Genomic DNA, 23,757 nt, shown 5'->3' on the forward strand with positions numbered 1-23,757 from the left:
AGATCTTCTGAATCCCACTGCTATTTACATGACCTGTAGAAGTCAGTTTGAACATAGCATTTCATAAATTAAAGAATATACCTCAAAATATTTTAAGGTAGTGAAGAGGGCCAATAAAATTAATGTTCCCCAAGGGAGTCTTAAAATCTTAGTCTTACGGTCTAAATATCACAGCATTTGTGTGATCATGTTTCAATACTTCTGTCAGCTTTATCAGATTATATTTGTAAAGGGTAGGTGTGTATGTATAAACAGATTAACCCAGAATACAAATTGAAGAACTGAAATGACTACCAATGCAATAATGCCTGTATTATTCCACCCCCCCCCCCCCCCCCACCAATACATCTATACAGAGGCATCTGCATAGCAAAACACAGCTGGCTTGGCATTTTCACTTTAAACATCTGCAAAATAAAAACTTTGCAAGGTTGACATTGAGATTTCAACATAGGAAGTTTAAGATAATTAAAACAAACCTATTTACAGATCAGATAAATTGCTTTCAACATCAAGACATTAGGTAAGTAACTTGACAAATACCATATAGACTGATATTTATCCATGTTATCAGATTAGCAAGCAAACTACCAAACTGGGAAATTGGGAGATCAACTACGTTAAGTCCGGCAACCAATAAGATACAGGTCCAGTACAATCTCCAGAAAGTCATCTCAGGAGCAAAATGGCAATTCTGGACTAAATTTGAAATCAACAAATGAAGGTTGACAGTTGCAGCAGGGTTACCATCCCCTCTTATAAAGCAAATTAAGTGACATTGGCAACAACAGGGCTTCTCTTTCAGATGAGCTCAATAACATCTATGCTCGCTTTGGCCATCAAAACGTGGAAGAACCATTAACTCCCACAGCCCCTGATGATCCTGTGATTTCAGGATGGGGTTGAATGTAAGCAGTTCTTAGAAGGGTGAAAAGCACCTGGCCCAGATGGGTACCTGATCAAGTACGAAGACCTGTGCTGAACAACTAGCTGGAGTTTTCAGATCTTTAACCTCTTGCTTTAGCAGTCTGAGGTACCACCTGCTTCAAGCAGGCTTCAATTAAACCAAGAACAGGGCAATGTGCCTCAATGACCATCATCCTGTAGCACTTACATCAACAGTAATAAGTGTTTTGAGGAGTGATGAAACATCAACTCCTGTCTGAGAAGTGACTTGGATCTACTCCAATTTGCCTAATGGAGCAACAGGTTCAAAGAGGATGCCATCTCATTAGCTTTGCTCTCAACCCTGGAACACCTGGACAGTTAAAAAAAAGTATACTTCAGGATGCTCTTCAACTACAGGTCAGTATTCAATACCATCATCCCTGTAAAACTAATCAATAAGCTTCAAACCTTGGCCTCAATACCTCTGTGCAATTGGATTATTTCTTCACTTACAGACCCAAGTCAGTTCTCTTTAATCCCTTACATCCCCAGCTATGGGTAAATAGCTCCACTGCCTTGTGAGCAACCTCTGGACAGACAAAGGCTATTGGAGTAAAAGCAGACAAAAATCCAGACTGAAACCCCTAGCACGGCTAGACATCACTGAAGATTGGTGCCTTCATTTTCCTTTGGACTACACAATTGAGGCCGAGAGGGGGATCTTGACTGGGTATACCAAGATCTCCTTACTTTCCTCCCAGGCTTGTACCCTGAAGAGGTCATTCAAGTGCCACTGTTCACAGTGACAGAACTGACTGTCCCATATTGTACACTATATTTCCATTGTCCTTCGAGACGGACGGATACCATCATTTATATCAGAAGGGAAGATCACCAGCTGATGTCCATCTAGAGGCATTTAGAGACCAGAAGGAAGCTTGAATTTTGATAAAATTCAGTATCTGCCAGAGAACTGAACAATCTTAATCCACATCACAAACTACATTATCTATTCATGTTCCTTTCCAAATCTTTTCAATGCTTCACATTCTGGTACACTTGCCTGGGTTTTGTTCTTTCCCATCTAGATATAGACTCGTCACTTGCATTTCACATCCGTAAACTCTGGTCCCCCAAACTACCTTTTTGTCACATCTTGAAAATATAGTCCTTCAAGAAAAATCTCAAACTTCTCCAAAGCCTTTGTAATCAGATATCCAGTTTGGAACATGCTGCTTTGCTGCATAATTGAGCTCTAGAAAAACTAAAATCTTTGTCTTTGGCTAGATGCTTCCCATTCTACCAATTCCATCATAATAGCTACCACCCCCTCCAACACCCAACCTCCCTAGTCTGTTAATGTTCCACTTGGAAACCTAATCAGATTTTTTCCTTTAACACACTTAATGCTCCATTTCTGATAGAATTTAATGTCTCTTTCAAGGGGGAAAACTCATTATCAAGAGTTTCACTGCACAGACATTTACTTTGCAACTAATTAGATTCCTATTCTATGAGGAAAAGTATGAATGATTAATCCATTTCTGATGGGGTAGGCAAGGGAAGAACCAGGAATATATTTGAATTCCATATTTTGTAGCAGTGCACCCAAATGAGAAGCTGATGAGAAGACATGTTAATATTCTATGTACCAATCACTAATGAGTATTTTATTATGAAAAGGACAAGCGATAGTGTTCCTCAATTAGCAACTTGTCAATTTCATAGAATGGCACAGCATTGCAGAGATACACACCACACTCTTCAGTTTTCAGAGTGCAGTAATTTGGTCACATCCTTTGTTATATTAATTAAATTTATCCAAGTTTTGAGGTAGACAAGATGCATCACAATGCAGTTTTGTGGTGTGACAGCATGGGAGTATACGTACAACTTAAGATGCAAAAGTATGCATCAAAATCTGAAAAATAAGCATTGTCACAATGAACAGAAATGTAATCATATTTTTCCATAAAATAATTCATACAGTAACCTTAGTTTCTCAAATAAGGCAAAAGTTTTTGCTGACAATGCCATTTAAATTTAAAAAATCCACAGTCCAAGTCCTTTTAAAATAGGGAACTTGCAGTTGCGATAGGGTATTCAATAGTTAGGGGAACAGACAAAAGATTGTGGAGGTGACATTCTCCTGGTTGCCTCCCAGGGTTAAGGATGTCTCAGATCAGGTTCACTGCATTCTCAAGGGTAAGGGTAAACAGCCAGTTCTTTGTACATCTTGGTGCCAATGACATAGGTAGGAAAAGGGATGACATCCTGAAGACAGAACATAAAGCCTCGATAGGAAGCTGAAAAGCAGGACCCCAAGGGTAGAAATCTCTGGATTGCAGCCTATGCCACACCTTAGGGAGGGTAAAAACTAGGATTATGTTTAGCAGATAAACGTGTGGCTGAAAAACTAGTGTAGGGAGGAGTTTCATATTTTTAGATCACTAGGATTTCTTCTAGGGAAGGAATGAGCTATACAAAAGGGACAGGTTACAACTGAACTTGTGGGGAGACCAATATTTTTGCAGGTAGGTTAGCTAGAGCCTTTGGGGAGGATTTAAACTAGTTTGGTTGAAGGATGGGAACCAGAGTGATAGAATGGGGCAATAGATGTAAAGATAGATGTAGCCTGTAGAGAATGAGGAAGGACGGGCAGTGGAGAGGGCAAGAAAGACTAAAGAAAGCCCCCAGGAGTTCTACTTATACATGAAGAACAGGAGGACAACTAGTTGGGGTAGGACTTATCAAGGATAAAGTGCCTCAAACATGCCTTTGTTGGAGGCAACAGGGGAGGTTTTTCATGAATACTTTGTTTCAGTATTCAGTAAGAGGAACTTTGATGCTTGAGGCAGAACTAAGCAGGCCGATACGCTAGAACGTGTTGACGTTAAGAAAGAGGATCTGCTGGAACTTCCTCAGACTGTGATAAACTGAGGATTAGAGGGTGGCAAATGTTATTCCTTTGTTGAAGGTAACAGAGATAACCTTGGAAAGTATAGGCCACCAAGTCTTGCATCAGTGACAAGAAAACTACTGGAAAGTATTCTTAGAGACAGGTTTGGTGAGCATCTGAAGCAGTCTGATTAGGAATAGTCAATGTCCTTTGAAGCTCACGCTTCAGTCTGATTGGATTATTTGAGAAAGTGACAAACATTGAAGGCAGAGCAGCTTATATGGTGTACAAGGCATTTTAAAAGGTTTCCCCATAGAATGTTCATTCAGAAGAACTAGGAAGCATGATATCCAGGGAAACTCTGCTGCGTGGATTCAGATATGGCTTGTCCACTGAAGGCAGTGATGATAGATGAAGCACTTTCTGTACAGAGGTTGATGACCAGGGGTGTTCTGCAGGCATCTGTTCTGGAACCCATGCTCTTAGCAATTTTTATAAATGACATGAATGAGGAAATGGAAGGGTGGGTTAGCAAGTTTGCAATGACATGGAAGGTTGGTGGAATTGTGGAGAGTGAAAAAGGTTCTCAAGTTACAATGAGACATTGATAGGATAGAGCTAGATAGAAAAGTTTGAAGCAATTCACTTTGGAAGGTTGAACTTGAAGGCAGAATAAAAGATTAAACAGTAGGATTCTTAACAGTGTGTACAAAAAGAGGAATCTTGTGGTTCATGTCCATAGGTACCTCAAAGATGCAGAGCAAGGTGATAGAGTGGGTAAGGCAGCATATGGTGGGTCGTCTTTCATTAGTCAGCAAATTGAGTTCAAGAACCACAAGATAATGGTGCAGCTCTATAAACTCTGGTTAGACCACACTTGGGAGTATTGTATTCAATTCTAGTCATCTCATTACAGGAAGGATTCTGAAGAGAGAGTGCAGAGGAGATTTACCAGGTTGATACTTGGATCAGAAAACATGTCTTACAAGGGTAGGCTGGGTGAGCTAGGGCGAGAAGCAACTTAGAAGTGTACAGGATGATAAGAGGCAAATGCAAGTGGGCAGCTAGAGACTTTTACCAGGGTGGAAATAGCTAATTTGAGGGGGCATAACCAAGTTTGGAGGAAAGTATGGGGGTTGAGCAGTTAGGGCATTTATAAACAGAGAATCAAGTGACATACAAGAGACCAAGATAGGCAAATGGATAAAAGAAAAATGGAAGGCTACATGAAAAGGTTAGATTCATCTTTGAGTAGGTTAAAAGTTTGGCACGATATCATGAGTGAAGGGCCTGCATTGTTGTGTTTAATTTTCCATCTTGGTCTGAAGGACCACCTCCGATTCCACTGAGGCAATACTAAAGAACAGCAGCTTATCCTTCTAATGTAAGCAGTATGGGACATGACTATTGCTGGAGAGCTTAGCTTTAGGTGGATCACATTTAGTGACAAACCTATAGTCAAAGTTGTTCCCTACAATGGTTTTGAGTACTTTTACATGTAGGTGACACAACAGGCTATAAATGCTAGAAATTTGGTCTAGAGCAACTCATGGAGGGAGGAGTGTGGGGTGATAGGCAGATTGAGAGGACCAGTAGTGGACCAGTTGGACAAGTGAAAAAAATAAATTGGGACAGAGAAGTCACTGGACGTCAAAAATAGATGGTCTTAGCTCGAAATGTCAATTGTACTTCTTCCTATATATGCCACCTGGCCTGCTGCGTTCCACCAGCATTTTGTGTTGCTTGAATTTCCAGCATCTGCAGATTTCCTCATGTTCAGATGGTCATTCTGTCAGGTTTGAGATGCTGAATGAGGTAGAATGAGATGCTGTTCCTCTTATTTGCATCTAGTCTCAACTGACAGTAAAGGCAGTCATGAACAGACTTGTCAGTGTGAGAGTGGGTCATGGAATTAAAATAACCTGACCACCACGAGATCCTAGCTGTTATGGCAGAAGGAGTGAAATTGCTTGAAGCAATTCCCCAATCTGCACCAGGTCACACTGAAGTAGAGGAGATTGCATCTAGAGCACTGGTCAAAATAAACTGTACAGAATGACATGCAAAGGACTGCCTTATCTTGAAGGACTGCTTAGGGCAGGAATGAGGTGAAATGGTGACGTAACAACTGTTGCAAGAATCTAACTGGAAGGGGAAAATCTGAGGAGGGACAAGGAGAGAATGATCCCCATGTAAAACAAAGGGGAGGGGAAGATGTCCCTGGTGCTGGGATCCCTTTGGAGATGACAGAAGCTGTGGAGAAGATGTTAGATGCATAGACTGAGTGGCATCTGAAGACAAGGAGAACTTCTGTTGTGCCTTGGAGAGGGAAAATGTGCAGGAAATAGAAGAGGAGATGCAGGTGGGAGCTACAATGAGTGATGTGAACCCCTTCTTTGGAGAGGAAAGGAAATCTTGAATGTCCTGAAGTGGAAAGACTCATCACGAGAGATGCGGCAGAGATGGAGGAAATGAGAGGGAATTTCATACTCAGAAATGTCATGGTGGGAAAAGGCGTAGTCAAGGAAACAGTGGGAGTCAGTGAGTTTGTAGATGTCAAAGTAACCTCTAAATCCATGCTTCTTTTGCCCATTACCATGGATGTTACGCAACTTGAATTCATGCAGTCTCCTTTGTTCTCTTCTCCCCTTTAAGCACAATTGTAGATCACCCATTTCATAGCACATCTAGTACTTTTAAAGTCATCTCCAACTTTTATAAAACTGAAATCAAAATGCCTAATCTACTGAGAACTTCCAGTATATGCAGCATTTTGGTTTTACCAATTAAGATCTGCATAAAGCTAGATCATTCAGTCACAGCATCCATCACAGCCAAAAGCAAAATTCATGTTAAGCAGAACCAAAGCTTGCTTTGTCAATTGTGAAACATTGTCAGCATATCTACTTTAGAAATCTCAGTGTAAAAGCATAGCATAATGACACTTCAAGACATGCCTTTTGTTCAATACTTACTATAGAGTGTCAGGGGGACCGATGATAAGTACTTCCCACCTGTATAGGTCATTGTCATCTATCAATCCAGCAGAGAAACCATCAACAGGATTTTTGTTCAGCTCTAAGATGACAAAAAATGGTTAATAGCTACAGTTTACTGATTTTCCAATATTTCACAAAAACATTTAAGTCCAACCTCAACCACTGCAATCAATAAATTTGAAAGTTATGACATTATCATAGCTCAGGCAAAACCTGACTCTGCTGGATGGTACATAAAGTGGGGCAGCAATATCTCAGTTGGTCAGCGGACTAGAGAAATGCGGTCAAGACCAGTTGAAAAGGTAGATTCTTAACTTTACCCCCACTGCACGATTAGAGTAGGAATTGTAATAGTTAACACTGTACCATGGTAGCAAACAGTAACAATACACAGGCCAGTCTTGGAAATAACATTACAGGTGTCCCCCCCATTTACAAGGAGCATTTCTATGAAACCTTTCTTAAGCTGAAATGGCATAAAGTGAAGAACCATTAATTTATACGGGAAAATTTTTCGTAAAAGCGAAGCGACATAAAGTGAACATTCGTAAAGTGGGGGACACCTGTATTTCTTCAATACAAATGATCTATGATAGCTAAATAAAGAAGTGTCACATTGCTTTTCAACAACTATAATGTGTTTCAAGTCTAAGAGAGCAATGGGTTAGCAAGAGTGAGCTGATTATATCATCATTGTAATTTTGAGGTAACGAGGATCAAATGCCTGTAATAAGCAACACACAAAATGCTGGAGGAACTCAGCAGGCCAGGCAGCATCTGTGGGAAAAAAAAAGTACAGGGAACATTTTGGGCTTCAGCAGGACTGGAGAGAGGAAAAAAGATGGGAGTAGATTTTAAAAAGGGAGGGGGAGAGAAGGGAGAAACATGAGGAGCAATTCATTTCTTAGATCTCACAGGTGCCCTTTGCTACCCGGTGCACCCACAATAGCCCCTTTAGAAACTCTAGTACCCCTCAGGGAATTGCCCACTTTGAGAACAACCAACTTACACCATTGAAGCCTAATGTTGTAATGTGACTCAGCTTTTATTCTGTGCTCCACCTAATAGAATGAAGTAGGTTAAACAGTCAGCACAATATTCTGGGCCAAGTGTTTCAGAATCAGTCTAACCCTTCCCTCCAACATAGATAGGTACATGGAGGATAGAAAAATATATGGCTAAGCTTCTTAAGTGCTCCTAAAGTATCTGCTTCTACCACCATCCCTAGCAGGGCATTTCATGTACCCACAGCAAGTTTATCTCTGACATCCCCTGCACTTTCCTCCAATCACCTTAAAATTATGCCCCTTCTATCAGCCATTACCACACCAGGAAAAAAAACTCTGGTTAACGATTTGATCTATGCCTCTGATCTTGTGTACCTCTACGTTTGTCACCTTTCATCCTCCTTTTTAAAGAGGAAGCCCCAACTCACTCAACCTATCCTCATAAGACATGCTCTCCAATTCAGGTAGCATCCTGCTAAATGGCCTCTGTATTCCCCCCCCCCCCCCACTTAAGATTTCAAGTTCTTCCTATAATGAGGTGACCAAAACTAAACACAATATTCCAAGTGTGGCATAGCCAGGGTTTTATAGAGCTGCAACATCACCTAGTGACTCTTGAACTCATGACCCAAGTTCATGTTCCAGTTCAATTACTCACCCATACATGAATACAACAATGTTCCTCCAGGAGGAAGCAGCAAAACACATAACCATATGTGCTGTTGGTAATAATTGCATAAAAACATAGCCACAAAGTAAAAGCAGCATAACCCAAGTCACTGAATGGCATGACCGGAGACTGACGGCTCATCTTGTTCTTCCGCTGAAGAAACACTGCAGGGCAGCACTGACAGAAGGGGCCAGCCCCCAACGCAACCACAGAGGGTTCTGCACTCCCACGCAGCCTCCAGCATCTCCACTCCTGGGCAACTACAACCAGTGAACTTGTGGCATGGGCCTAGTCTTTACTGCAACTGAGGCAATACAGTTCCCTGTCAGTCTTGCCAATGAACCAGATTTACAGTATTATACACTACCAATGTTCAACACTGTCTTGACACAGAGCGCAATAAGTCCAGGTGACAACACAACGATATGCAAGCAAGTCCAGCTCCATTGACATTGAGCAACTTGCTGATGGGATAGTCCTGCAGTACCTGATGTTCTTAATATCCAGTAGTGACTTACAATCATAAAAAAGGACAAACAAATACACCTTCAATTGGACCCAGAGTGTCCATTTGGTCCAAGCATACCGCCACCTTACCCGAAGGAATCCTCTGACTAATGAAGGTCAGTGCATCATGCACCTTAACCACCATCTATTTGAGTGGCAACTTCAAGAGATCTATGAAAATGGACCAAGATCCTCCTACTCCTCCACACTACCAAGAACCGTGATACTAACTCTGCATTCTGCAGCTAAAGAGTTACCTTCTAAACAAACTTTAGACCACTCATTAGGCAATCAGAACCCTGAATATGCTCCATTTGCCTTGAGTGAATATTCAATATTCAAACAGTTCATTACAGTCCAGGACAAAGCATCTTTGATGACTGAAACCAAATCAACCATCTAAATATTCAGTTGCTGAACCAGCATGCAAGTTTCTCCAGTTCCTACCCCAATCTGTATGATACCCACAAAAGAAAAGATAACATGGAAGCTCTGGGGGAAAAAAAAACACCATTACATCCTTTCTCTCAAATCACAAGACCAGACCATGGGATTGGAATTAGGCTATTCAGCCCATCTAGTCTGCTCCACCATTCCATCATGGCTGATTTATTTTCCACTCAACTCCATCTCCCGCCTTTTCCATGTAACTCGACACCCTCAACCAAGAACCTATCAACTTCTGCTTTAAATATATCCAATGACTTGGCTTCCATAACTGACTGTGGCATTAAATTTCATAAATTCACTGTCCTCTAACAAAAGAAATTCCTATTCATCTGTTCTAAAGGGATGCCCGTTACTTCTGAGGCTGTGCCCTCTGGTCCTAGGCTCTCCCACTATTGGGAATATCCTCTTCACATCCACTAAGTATTTCAATATTCATGTTTCAATGCGATTTCCCCCCCCCCCCCCCAATTCTTCTAAACTCCAGTGAGCACAGGTTCAAACAATCAAACACTCCCAGGATTATTCTTGTGAGCCTCGCCTGTAAATGTTTCAATACTGACTCTTTCATCTATGCTGCCTGTTATTTCAAGGATTTGTCTGGCAATATTCCCCCTTTAGGAATCATGCTGACTTTGGCCCATTTATCATGTCTCTCCAAGTACCCCAAAACCTCTCTAATAATGAACTCTAACATCTTGCCAACTAAAATCAGTCAAACGATCAAACAAGCGAATATTAACAAACATTTGTTTCATCAGCACTCAAACATGAGCAAGTTCTTGGAGTTTCTGAAACAACTAAATTTTCAGCTCCAAAATCACAACATTACAAGTAGTTCACTGCAAATATCAGCCAATATTTTACCACTACATACACACCCCAACTCCTACCTCCAGTTGTGCTTCCCAAATATTAACACTTCTTATTCTGGTGGGGAAAAGTTGAACATTTAAAGTAGAATCTCACCCAAGTTTTACCAATAATAATTTCTACAGGAATACAGCAACAATATTCAAATCCTTCAAGTAGTTGAGTAGAGTATGTACTGATGCAAACAGACTGGATCAGATAATACCTTACTTTAAAGAGGTTTATACCAAATCATGGAACAGTTAATTTAAAAAGCCAAATCCAAATTGTTCTATAATCTACTAAAGATCAATGCTGCTTTCCAAATAACTCTCAGCTACTCACATGATCTCTCAAACAAAAGCATACTCATGAAGATAACTAGATCAAGAACAAATCATTTAAATGTTGGTTCATCCAAATCCAGGGCTGCATGACAATTTGTTACTCAATGTTAGAGTTACATGCTTGAAATCTTAGCCAAATGGAATTTGACATTTAGTGTTGGCATGCATCATCAAAAGAGCACCAAGTTTCCAAGCCACGAAAAATTAAGATTCAATACTGTGTGTCAAGACTTCTGCGGTAGAACGGAATTCCACTGAATCGATGATGTAGAGACGGGATCAGAAAAAATAGGCTGTTTTTAAACCTGCTTTTCAATGCCCCCTGCTGCAATGCATAAAGAACACAAATGTGATCTTGCCAATCTAGTTTTACATGGCCCAGTGAACATTTGACTCATGACTTGAGTAACTACATACAGAAGTTGCAAAGAAATCAGGAAGCTTCTGCAAATCATGAACACTAAATGTTCAATTAGCTATATCCAATTAGATTTCTGTATTTCAGGATCTGTACATTTTAATCTGTACTTCAAACTAGTAAATAAGGAATTGTCTAAAATTACTGAAATAATTACACCTGTCAGATGACTCACATTTCCTTGAACTCTGCACAAATCAAACTTCAGGTAGCTTGAAAACTGTACATTTGCAGCACATGCAATGACAAAAGAGCAGACATCAAGTACCTATGAAAAAGTAGTACTGGAAAATCACAAATCATGGAGGAAGCTACATAGCATCTATGCCAGGACTAAACTCAAAAGGTTACTTTCCCCAAGAAGAAAGGCTGAACAACACCTCCACCCACTTTGCCTGTCAGTCACCTTATGTACAGCTTGGTGACACTTTATGGACATACAATTAGTGTACACAAGCCATCTTCAGTATTGCGGTATTTTTATTGTTGTCTACTTAACGTTTTGTGGGTTCTTTATGCTGCCTCAGATCTGGAGTAACAATTACTTCATTCTCCTTTACACTTGTGTACAGGATCACATGAATCATGAACAATAACAACACTGCATAGACCCTTCTGAACTGAAGCCGATTGGCCTGAACTCATTCTCAACCCAACAGCTCAAGATCACCTACATGATAATTTTACACATCATTTGTTAGTTTAGGTAGTTTTTGCATCATTGTACTGCAAATTAACCCACATTTTCCATTCAGGAGTTTTTAGTGTAGCAATTCAAGTGCACCATTACAATGGACAAAACTGAAAGTAGATGGCATACACAGTTAAACAGAAAACTGCTATCTGTCATTTCAAATTCCTTGACAGGATAAGTTGCTTTGGGATCTTATCCAATGTGACATTTGGAAATAAACTGGAGGACATTTGGGTATCTGCTGTACTCACTAAAATGTGTTACTCTTCATTGTACAGTAATTTTTAAAATTCTGTGCAAAACACAATCACTAACCCCTTAAGTTTTTATAGAATGTTCATTTCCTTCAATTTTTTAAAAATATTGTTTATAATTTTTCCAATACATTGGTTTCAAACTTTCCCATGCTCTAGAAAAATGTTTAAATTGAAAAAAATTGTACTTCTTGCTTTGCTGTCCAAGATAATTTTAATATACTAACATACTCAGCTTGTTGAAATCATCTGCTGATTGCCAGAAATCTGAGTTATTGCCCAATAGTTGGCAAAGGGAAAACCAGGCTGAAGATTGCTAAATTTGAGCACTACGTGATCACTTGCCTGCTGGCCCCAGATCTGGACTATTTATTCACTTGATGTCAATACCTTCCTTCTACTCCCCCCCCCCCCCCCCCCATTTTCCTTTCTCTAAACCTAAACTTCTAAGCTCCACATGACTTTCACTGGGGAACATCCTGGCGAGAAGCAGGAAATGCCACTTTCCCCTTACCAGCCTCTGCACACAGCCTGCGGTTCACTTCAGAGAATGAGATCACTATTTCGCTGCTGCACTTAACAGTAAAGGTTCATGTCAGATTCCTAACACAGTGGGTACCCCACCACAAATAAGAGAAAATCTACAGATGCTGGAAATCCAAGCAACGCAAAATGCTGGAGGAACACAGCAGGCTAGGCAGCATCCATAGAAGAGTACAGTCACCATTTCAGGCCAAGACTCTAAGTGTCCTGCCAAAGGGTCTCCACCTGAAACATCAACTGTATACTCTTCCAAAGACATTGCTTGGCCTGCTGAGTTCCTTCAGTTGTACAATACACCTTCTTGTGCTACTTGGACACATCTTCAGTGATGAACCCGGGGTTGTAGGATGTTTCAGGTCCTTAATCATCAGACACTCTCGCCCAGGTGATCAGCCCTCGATTTGTGTCCAAGTGGTGCACAAATCCATGGATCCCCCCCTCTGGATCCACAGTCACCGCGAGGCCTTTTCAGCAGCCTCCAAAATGTTCTTGGCGGCTCTTCTGCACTGCAATCCTTTTACTCCAAGGAGTTTAAGAGTCCGCTGTAATGAATGGCCAGAAAAGCCCCAGCACTCAACCTCAACTGGCTTACAGCGAGCTTTCCAGCATTCTGCAACAAGATCTGTTTATTTAACCCTCTTGCACTCGTTGGCCTCTTCAATCCAGTCTTCCCAGGGGACAGCAAGTTCCAGGAGCACCACTTGCTTTGTAGACTCCAATATTAACATTATGTCCAGGCAGAGCGGAGTAGCTGCGATGATCAATGGGAACTTGAGCTGCCAGTCTTGTGCACTGGCAAGAAGCCCTCTCGAGGAGCTAGGCCGATGTTGAGCCTTCTCCCCGGCTCTAATAAAGGTGATGGACTGTTTGGAGACATGCTGATTTTTGCTGTCTTGAACTGCTGTGCTGATTGCATCAGCCATAGACCTTAGGACTTGGTCATGGCACTAGCAGTACCACCCTTCCCCCCCACCCCCCCCAATGCCTTTGGGCAGCAACTGAGGATATGCTCTAAAGTGCCCCTCTTCTGGCACAATTGGCATGCTGGAGTGATTGCCATGCCCCAGCTGCAGGTTGGCCAGGCTTGGGAGAACGTCAAAGACTGATTGGATGAGAAACTTGATGCATAATGGTTCGGCTCTCCAGAGCTCTGTCCAGGTGAACTTGAGGTTCCACATGCTCCCATCTAGTCCAGGCGCCTCGTTCGTACAGCATTTGTGTTAGTGGGTCCCCCTTTAATTTGGAAATTAAAAAAAAATAATGGGGTAGCTACCCAGAAATTACTGGATTCCGGATCAAGAGCAAACAATTACCCCTTGGCTAGGTACCTTAAATTATCTGCAAGATTATCCAAGAGAGAACACAATGGTGGGGAGAAAAGTGGTGGGTGATAGCAGTAGCATACCAAAATTCAACTGCTCCTTGTGGAAGTAAATATTCTGTTGTGATCACTGAAACACTATACAAGTATTTTTTTAATTAGAAGATCTAGACTGATCAGGCAAAAAGACAAACGTGCCCTTGACTTGTGCTGTACATGTCAGGGTCATAATAATCACTGGAAAATTCTATGAGGCTTGTCATGCAGTGATGCCCCCCACCCAAAGCATACTGATGGTGGGGAGCTTGCCAAGGGTAAATAGTTTATGAAAGCTAGCTACTGATCACCTTTGGAAAGAATTACCCAAGTTGGCATTTTTGGTAAGCTCAGCATTTCAGGCAGCATCTCATCTACGGAGGGAAATAAACTGTCAACATTTTGGGCCAGAACCCATCTGTGGATTTGTGGTGAATACTAAATACCAGCATTGCCTGCATACAGCATAGAAAATGCTGGAAAAATCCCAGTCAGGCAGCACGTAAAGAAATGTTTTATATCTGAAAACATCAAACCTCGAAGGGTCACAGACCCAGAAAATTGTTTTTAAACTACAGTTGCTGCTTGACCTGCTGAGCATTTCTAGCACTTTGTTTCTGGTCGGCAGCTTTGCTCCCCCCGCCCCTCCCCCCCCCCCATTCACTGCCTGAAAGTATGACATACACAGTGGTCACTTTATTAAGTACATTTGTACAGCTGCTCACAATGCAAATATCTAATCACCAATTATGTGGCAGCAACTGGATGTACAAAAGCATGCAGACATGGTCAATAGGTTCAGTTGTTGCATCAAAATGAGAAAGAAATGTGATCCAAGAGCCTTTGACCATGGAATAATTGTTGGTGCCAGAAGGGGTGGCTCGATTATCTCAAAATGCTGATTTTCTGAAATTTCCATGCACACAGTCTCTTGAGTTTATAGAGAATGGTGCAATAATGAAACATCAAGTGAGTGGCAGTTCTGTGGGCAAAAATGCCTTAATGAGAGGTCAGAGGAGAATAACTAAGCTGGTTCAAGCTAACAGGAAAGCAAATAACCGTTACAATGATCTGCAGAAGAGCATCTTTGAACATACAACCCATCAAACCTTGAAGTTTATCGGCTACAGCAGCAGAACACAGTGAACAAACTCAGAGGCTACTTTATTAGATACCTAAACTATTCAGTTGAAGAGTTGTGATTGGAAGTGAACATTATGCGGTCAGCAAAAAAATAATCAATTCTGATCTTAATGGAAGAAAGGCATTTGATCAAGATGATTGAACCTAATCTAACATTTCCTATATTACTTTATTATTTATTGGAAATAATCTTGTACATTTGAGGTAATGAATACAACTATAGAACTTAAATTATCCTTGCAGTCAAACTATTAGAGGATCAGGGAAGGGTAGATTGATACTATTAAGGAACTTAGAAGCATAAACTGGGAAGGGATTTACTCAGGGAAATGGCCAACAGAAATGTGGAGGTACAGGAAGCACTTGCGTGGGGTTCTGGATAGGCTTGTCCCATTTGGGCAGGAAAAGAATGTTAGTGTGAAGGAACCATCATCAATAGGAAATGTGCAATATCCAGTCAAAAGGAAGGAAGAAGCTCAAAGCTTAGGAAGCAAGGATCAGACAGGGTTGCAAAGGACTACAATGGAGCCAGGGAAGAACTGAACAATGGACTTAGGACAGTTAGAAGGGGGCATGAGAAGGCCTTGGCAAGTAGGATTAAGGAAAACAAGGTGTTCCACATGCATGTGAAAAATAGGGAGATAGCTACATTGAGGGGAGAGCCAATCTGGAATTGTAGAAGAAACATGTCTGGGATCAGAGGAGGTAGAGGAAGTCCTTAGTGAGCCCTTAGTGGGACCTAGACACTTGAGGACAGCATAAAACAGGCTGATATGCTGAACATGTCAATGTTAGATGATGTGCTAGAACTTCTGAAAAACATTTAGATAAGCCATTGGGACATATCCCAAATTACTGCAGGAAACTGGGCCTTTGGTGATAATTTGTGCATCCTCACTGGCCACAGGAATAATACCAGATGATTGGAGGACAGTAAATATTATTCCTTTGTTCAGGAAAGGCAATCGGGATAACTGGGAACTATAGATATGGTGTCTTCAATAGTGGGCAAACTATTGGCAAGGATTCTTCGAGACAGGATTTGAGCTTTTGGAGAAGCATAGTCTGATTATGGATAGCCAACATGGCTTTGAAGTGAAGGTCATTGCTCATGAGCCTGATTCAATTCTTTGAGAATGTGACAAAGCACACTGAAGGTGCTCTCAGTTGCTTCACGCCACGGAAACCGGCATAAGCACCGGCCTGATGAGCCTATAAGTCTCGGGACAGACTAACTTTTTTTAATAAATAGAAAGCTGCAATACTCACTATTGCAATTAAATTTATTGTCAAGCCCAAGTTTCAAGGGTATAGACAAGAAAAACTTAATTTTAATACAAAATTAAATGGAGGAAAAATGTTATGGTTATGAGAAGATAAACTTCCACGTATAATCAGTCTTGGGGTGGTCCAGTGCAAGCAGTTGAGTAAAATAAGGGACAGAATAAAAAAACATGGGTCACTGTGACAAAGGAAGAAATTAGAAAACACTGGAAACACCAAGCAGGTCAGACAACAGCTGTGCAGAGGCAGAGTTGAATATTCATGTCAGAAAACCTGAATCAAATTTTCAACCTGAAACACTAACTTTCTCATATCCTAAATGCTACCTAACCAAAAACTTTTGCTGATTCACTTCTACTTCAAATCCACTTCTGCAATTTTAGATTTTCAAATACTGTACCATGATACGAAATTACTGGGAAACAACAATGTGGATGACAACCAATCTTTCTGACTCAAAGTTCCAAGTTAACAAACACCAGATTTCTATGTCAACCATATCCACTTTCCGTTCAGTGTAATCTAATCTTGAAGCAAACTGCTATAGATAATCCTTTACACTGGAAATCCAATAAATCCAAAAGAACTACTCCAACTCCCTCCACAGATGCTACCTGACCTGCAAAGTATTCAAAACATTGTTTGTGACAATTATTCATTTTATTCTACCATGATAACCAATAGCAATCCTGTAAAGATGGTGTTAATGCAAAATTTAATGTGGCACAATAAAATCTAAACAGACACAAGGGTGGCTTCATGTCTAGTGCACATTTGCCCAAAAACTGCACCTATTTAGTTGTTCTGTGCTGTGATAAAATATGGGTGTTGTAATCACTATTGATAACACCCATTTACCCAAATACATACCATCATATGTACTTCCTTGGATTTTGCCCAATGTTAAAAGATTTGTTTTGAACTTTAGATTATACACCAAACTGAAAATTATTCAAAGTATCATAGATAGCTTAAGGAAGAACCAAAAATACAAAAAAAAGTGTTATTTAAAACAACTAAAGCTAAAGGTACTACATACAGACTTTCATCATTTCTTATAATTAACTGCAGTTGGCTGTTCCCAGCTACTCACTGATGAACCAATAAGTTTCTCTGCAATAACTTGTTTTGTGGAAAACATAATATAATGCATGTATTAGAACAAAGTGATCTGCAATTTTATAGCAAATTAAAACCAATGATTTTCTCCCACCAACTATTAAAATTGGCTTTGAATCGTTTCAAATATAACAAGCAACATTACTGCACTTTGAAAAATAACACATGCCCCAACTTACTGGATTCTGTGTCAGCTATGAAATCTCACCCACCGCCCACCTACCAACAACTGCTCATTTAAGTTTAACTTGCCCCGACCATTCAGCAGCTGTGGTGCCAGTTTGAAAACGAAACAATGGTCTGCAGAAAGTCTGCACGAGAGTGCAACTGCTGGAATTACAAACAAAGCAATGGTTTAAAAACAAAAGCTTGAGGACCAAAACCACAACTACAAGATTATGAACAACTGCTCCCAATACAGTCACAGCAAGAACCACAGATAGGTGACCAACTCCAAATAGAGTGGGAAGTTAATGGCAGTAAAATTGGATGAGCTATGTGCTCAGCACTTGATCTTCCAGCACAGCAAGATGTCTGTAAAGGAACGCTGCCAACTGACATTGCAGACTGAACGAGTACTTGCCAAGGGAAGCACTGAAGCTTGGTGAAACCAATGCTAAGTGTGTCAGGAAGAATTAAGCCTAGGATCCTTCTGATTCTGCACATGGAAGAGCTGAATCATGTTGGAAAGCCCCTGAAACTGAAATGCTGCATCACCCTCGAGAGCCTAGTGATTGACAATGATTTTTTTTAATAAAAGTTACCACTGAATACATTGTCCATGAATGCAAAACTTTTTGCTCTATTATTTTATAGATTTTATTGTGCCTAAAGCTTGTTTTTTTTTAAAAAAATCATGCTATCTGACCATTTATCAAACTGAATACTTTGGCATCTACTTCACAGGCAAGTAATTCCTGTGCTCCTTCAAACCAATGCCCTAGAGAGTGGTGTCGCAGCAACAACATTGCACTAAATGTCAGTAAAACCAAAGAGCCGATTGTGGACTTCAGGAAAGGGAAGACACGGCAACACAAGCCAATCCTCAGAGGGGTCAGAAGTGGAAAGTGACCAATTTCAAGTTCCTGGTTGTCAATATCACCCAGGTCCCAACCAGGTTGCAACATATCGATGTAGCTATAAAGGCGGCAAGGCAGCAGCTACATTTCATTAGGAGTTGGAGATTTGGTTTGTCAATAAAAACACTCAACTTCCTACAAGTGTACCATGGAGAGCATTCTGACTGGCTGCATTACCATCTGGTATGGGGGTACAGAAGCCTGAAGGCACAATTCAGGAACAGCTTCTTCCCCTCTGCCATCTGATTCCTAAATGGACATTAAAGCCATGCACACCATCTCACTTTTTTTGTTATTTTGCACTATTTAATTTAGCTTAAGTATATATGTCTATCAAATTAAGTTAACTCAGATTTTCTCCATTTATCATTTATTTCATTGTACTACTGCCATAAAGAAACAAATTTCACAACACATGCTAGTGATATTAAATCTTATTCCGATTCCTACACTCGTTTTAAAACTCACCTGGTACTGTTTCCTCATGTTCCCTTAAAACTCCAAATTGCCTGGAAAATTTAGTTTTAAATAGAACAAAGTTCAAAGCAAAATTATCAGAGTACATACAAGTCACCACATACAACTGAGATTCTTTCTGCAGGCATACTTAGCAAACCTATAGAACAGTAACTAAACTGTAAACATCAGGAACTGTTAACAAACTGAACGTGCAAATAAATAGCAATAAATAACAAGCATGAAATAACAATCTAACGGAGTCCTTAAATGAGTGTCGTTATCCCCTTTTGTTCATCATCCTGATGGTTAGAGTGGTAGGAACTGTTCTTGAACGTTGGTGGTCTGAGTCCTAAGGCACCTCTACCTTCTACCTGATGTCAGCTGCAAGAAAAGAGCATGGCCTGGATGGTGAGGATCTTTGATGGATGCTGATTTTTTACACCAATGTTTCATGTGGATGTGCTCAATAGTTGGAGGGGGTTTTACCTGTGATGTACTGGGCCAAATCCACTACCTTTAGTTGTATTTTTCACTCAAATACATACCAGGCCTTAAAGTAGCCAGTTAGCACACTTTCCTTCAACTATAGAAGTTGCCAAGGTTTTTGACGACATGTTGAACTTCCGCAGACTCCCAAGGAAGTAGAGGTGCTGTTTTTTTCTTCACAATAATTAATGTATGATGGGTCCAGGACAGGCCCTCTGAAATAAGGACACCTAGGAATTTAAAGAAACTGACCCTCTCCGCCTCTAATCCTCCAATGATTACTGGCTCGTGAACCTCTGGTTTCCCTCTCCTGATCTACAATCAGTTTCTTGGTCTTAATGGACACTGAGTGAGAGGCTGTTGTGTTACACCATTCAGCCAAATTTTCAATCTTCCTCCTGCAAGCTGATTCATCACTACCCTTGATGCAGCCCACAACAGTGAGGAGCAAATTACAAGCTCACATTATTACAATCATTCAATAATCCACAAAAATCGACTAATGCTACAACAGTTCCAGGCAAGTTGGATTAGCCTTCATCCAAACGCTTGACAATGTTTAAAAGACCTCTTTCAATCCAATTCTTAAAAATACACTTCTCTTGTACCAAATGACCAGAACCTTTGATACACTACCACAAAATAAGTTAGCAGGCAAATAAATGGAAGAGATTAATTGCAGCTACAATGGATGCCAATATTACAAATTTCTTCAAAAAATAGTCCATCCTTAATTGCCTGAAGATGTAGAAAGCATGAGTCAACTCCACTGGTGTTGCCAGAGTTAAATATTAGACCAGTAAATCCTCAAAGATATTATAGTAACTGTTTATAAAAAAAAAGGTATTTAAGAAAAAAAATTAACAATTATTCTTTAAGATCCTGTCACACTGCAACCAAAGGTTTGGGCATTAGATTCACCCGTTTTAAAATTTGTGTAACAAACTTAAAAGCTAGATTCACCTTTCAATCATTGTGGTCATAATATTTCTATATAGATATTTATGCTTATTTGCACATTAGAAAAGTGCACACACTTCAAAAGTGCTTCTGATAACAGGACATTTTGAAAATGTCACAGAAAGCACTACAGGAGGAAAGCATGTGCATTTAAAATACTCAGTAATATTGGAATTATCATGATTTACACCACTTAATATTATTGTGTGGTTAAAATAAACTGAAAGAGCATAACATTTGTATAGCTCATAATCATTTTGGCACCTATTAAATGGCACAAATATCTCACTGAGTGGAACTCTAACAAATTAGATCTTTGCTGCAAGGGTACTTTGAATAAGTTCTGAAATCTATCCATAGTACAAAAAAAATAAGCAGACAAATCAAGGTAATGTTAACAGGAGAACATACAAGTCAAATTACAAAAGGGGTTGGTGACACCAACAGTGCATGACTACCAAGGATTATGTAAACTGAACAGAAATGTCTGCTTTGCAATAAATTTGCATAACTGAAATAATCCAGCTCCGGAAGGGAGAAAAAGCATGGATACACATTGAAATAAACAAACAACATTCACCAAATACTTGTAATGCATCTCAAAAACAGAAAATCTGCAGATGCTGGAAATCTAAAGCAATACAAAATGCTGGAAGTACTCAACATCTATGGAAAAGAGTAACAGTCAACATTTTAGACTGAGACCCTTCACCTGCCCAAAATGTCAACTATTTATCCTTTTCCATAGATGCTGCCTGACCTGCTGAGTTCCTCCAGCATTCTGTGCGTTGTTCAATGCATTTCAAAATTTATTCACTTCCCCCGTGGAACTTATCCATCATTTGTATCACCAGCAAGGCCAGTGTATTATCTCATTAACTCTGTGAAAGGGTACTGGGAAACCACTAAACACTTGCTATCATTCTCCAAGTGTTCTATGGTGCTGTCAGATAGAATTCCAAGATTTAGATTCTGAAATATGTTGCCATTCCTCATCATAAGAGTCAACATTGGATACAGCTCAGAGGGGAACTTAAAGGTTGAGGTATTCTTATTCTCCTCCCACCTTTTCGCATCACAGATTTAGAGATAATATTGAATAAACATTGCCATATTGCTGCAGTACATTGTTTTTATAAGCACACTACAATCAAGCTAGAATTTTAAGTGGACTGTTGGGTGCCAATGAAGGATGATGTTTTGAAAGGCAGAGGAACATTCCACTGCCTTTCAAGAGATGTCAGATGCAGATACTGGAAGCAAATTCGAAACAGGAGTAGATTATTGGAATAAGTAACTGAAGGGGTTATGAAATCAATATCTGGAAACTTGTTCCATTTGGATAAGAAACAATTGCCACTTTTCATGATGTTTATATGATCCAAGCTTAAAATGACAGCATTGTTTGTCACAAGTATATATTGGCATTGTGGGATTTATAAATTTGCTTAACTATGAAGCTTAATGAATAAGCCCAATATTTGCGGCTTTTCTGTTATATTCTGAAATTTAAAACAGTGAGGAATTTTAATATAGGAGACCTCAAAATCATCATCGGTAAAAGGAACTGGAGTGCAGAAGGGCAGAGGATTCTGAGTTTGCAAATGGTGGAAACCACAGAACTGTATTAAAGTAACCTGGAACACCAGCTGAAAAGGATAGTTGAGGAATGTTCAATACACGAAAACAATTTTGAATTGCTAGTATGCATCCCAATTGTCTACCTTTAAAAAGTGACAACTACTACACCCAAATTCCATAAAGGCTTTTGTCAGCAATCGATCAACAGGTGATAATGTTGCCATGGTCAGAATAACTTTTAATTCAAATTTCAGAGACTCTAGTACATAGTTAAAGCAGTGCAAACAGGACTGATATGCACATCTACACTGAGCACTGTTGCATTAAAACAGAATCCATCAAGGACCATCAGCAAGAATAACGCAGGCTATGCTTTATTGCTGCTATCGGGAAGTTACAGGAGCCCCAGGACCCACACCTCAGGAACAGTTATTATCCCTCAACCATTAGGCTCCTGAACTAGAGGGGATAATTTCATTCGCCCAGCTGAACTACATTCACAACCCATGGACTTACTTTCAAAGACCATCTCATGTTCTCGATATTTATTGCTATTTATTACTTTTTGTATTTGTAGTTTGTCATGTTTTGCACATTGGCTGTTTGTTCGTCCTGTTGGGTACAGTCTTTCACTGATTCTAGTGTTATTTTGTATTTTCTAGAATTATGTTGACATACAATGCCTTGAAAAAGTATTCAGCCTCCAGTTATTTTTACATTTTGACAACCTCATTTTCTGAACTTAAAATATTTAAGTAGGATTTTGAGCTTATTGAGCACCATGTCAAATCAAGAAAAATTCCAAATCCTGTCAGTTTACTAAAAATTAAAAACCAAAATTGTGAAACTAAAAAAATTCATCCCTTTTATGATTACTACACCAACTTTCTTCAAGTACAATACTGAGCATTACTTTACCAACAAACCCAACTTGTTCACACAAAAGTTGGAAGATCACCTGTTTTCAATGAATTCATAATAAACATCCCTCTCTCCAAGGCCCAGCAATATAGTTGATTTTCAACAGACCAAACCAAAATGAAAACAGAGCATTCAAGGCAATTCAGGGAAATGATAATAGAGAAGCACAAATCTGGGAAAGGGTACCAGACCATCTCAAAAGCACTGAACATACCTTGGAGCTCAGTGCATCCATCGTGGATAAGTGGACAAAATGAGAAAACACAGAAACTGACTAGGTCCCTCTGAACAAAGTCGGGGAAAAGCTCACTTGCAAGAGGCTACTGTGATGTCAGACTGAGTGAGCTGCAGAAGTCAGTGGCTGCAACTGGAGATGAAGTTCAAAGCTCCACAATCCAGGGCCTTGCCACTTTTCCATAAATGCTCTTTTTATGCAGGAAGAAATCCTGGCTAAAAACATTTTCCCATAAAGACTTTGCAAAGCATCATTTAGAAAACACTGTAAAGATGTGGAAGGAAGTCTTGCAGTCAGATGAAAAATTTTGGCCTCAACATCAAGTGGTACAAGCAGTGTAAATTTCCTGTGCATCAGCCAGGTGACACCACTCCTATTGTAAAGTACGGAGGAGGCATCATGCTATGGAGTTGCTTTTCAGACTGGAAACCTTGTCAGGATTAATGGGAAGATGAATGCTGCCAAATGATAGATCTAACCTCTGCCAGGAGCTTAAACTGGGGATGAAGTTTATCTTTCAGCATGACAAAGACCCAAAGCACATTGCTAGAGCAACCATGAAACAGCTTCAAATGAAGAAAATTGATGTCCTTCAGAGGGCCAGTCTG

General features: G+C 40.0%; 1 protein-coding gene across 2 annotated transcripts in view; it reads right to left on the reverse strand.

The window, feature by feature from the left end:
* Nucleotides 1-23,757, reverse strand: part of ube2g1a (ubiquitin-conjugating enzyme E2G 1a (UBC7 homolog, yeast)) — a 51,174-nt gene that overhangs the window by 17,913 nt on the left and 9,504 nt on the right. Inside the window, exons 2-3 of one of the 2 annotated variants that reach the window (XM_059972948.1) lie at nt 18,976-19,016; nt 6,763-6,865 (exon numbers count right to left, since the gene is read on the reverse strand). In XM_059972948.1, coding sequence (XP_059828931.1) covers nt 6,763-6,865; nt 18,976-19,016 — 144 coding nt within the window. The remainder of the gene's footprint in view (nt 1-6,762; nt 6,866-18,975; nt 19,017-23,757) is intronic. The other variant, XM_059972949.1, reaches the window with a different exon arrangement.

This window comes from Hypanus sabinus, chromosome 6 (assembly GCF_030144855.1).
Source record: "Hypanus sabinus isolate sHypSab1 chromosome 6, sHypSab1.hap1, whole genome shotgun sequence".
Lineage (NCBI taxonomy): Eukaryota > Metazoa > Chordata > Chondrichthyes > Myliobatiformes > Dasyatidae > Hypanus > Hypanus sabinus.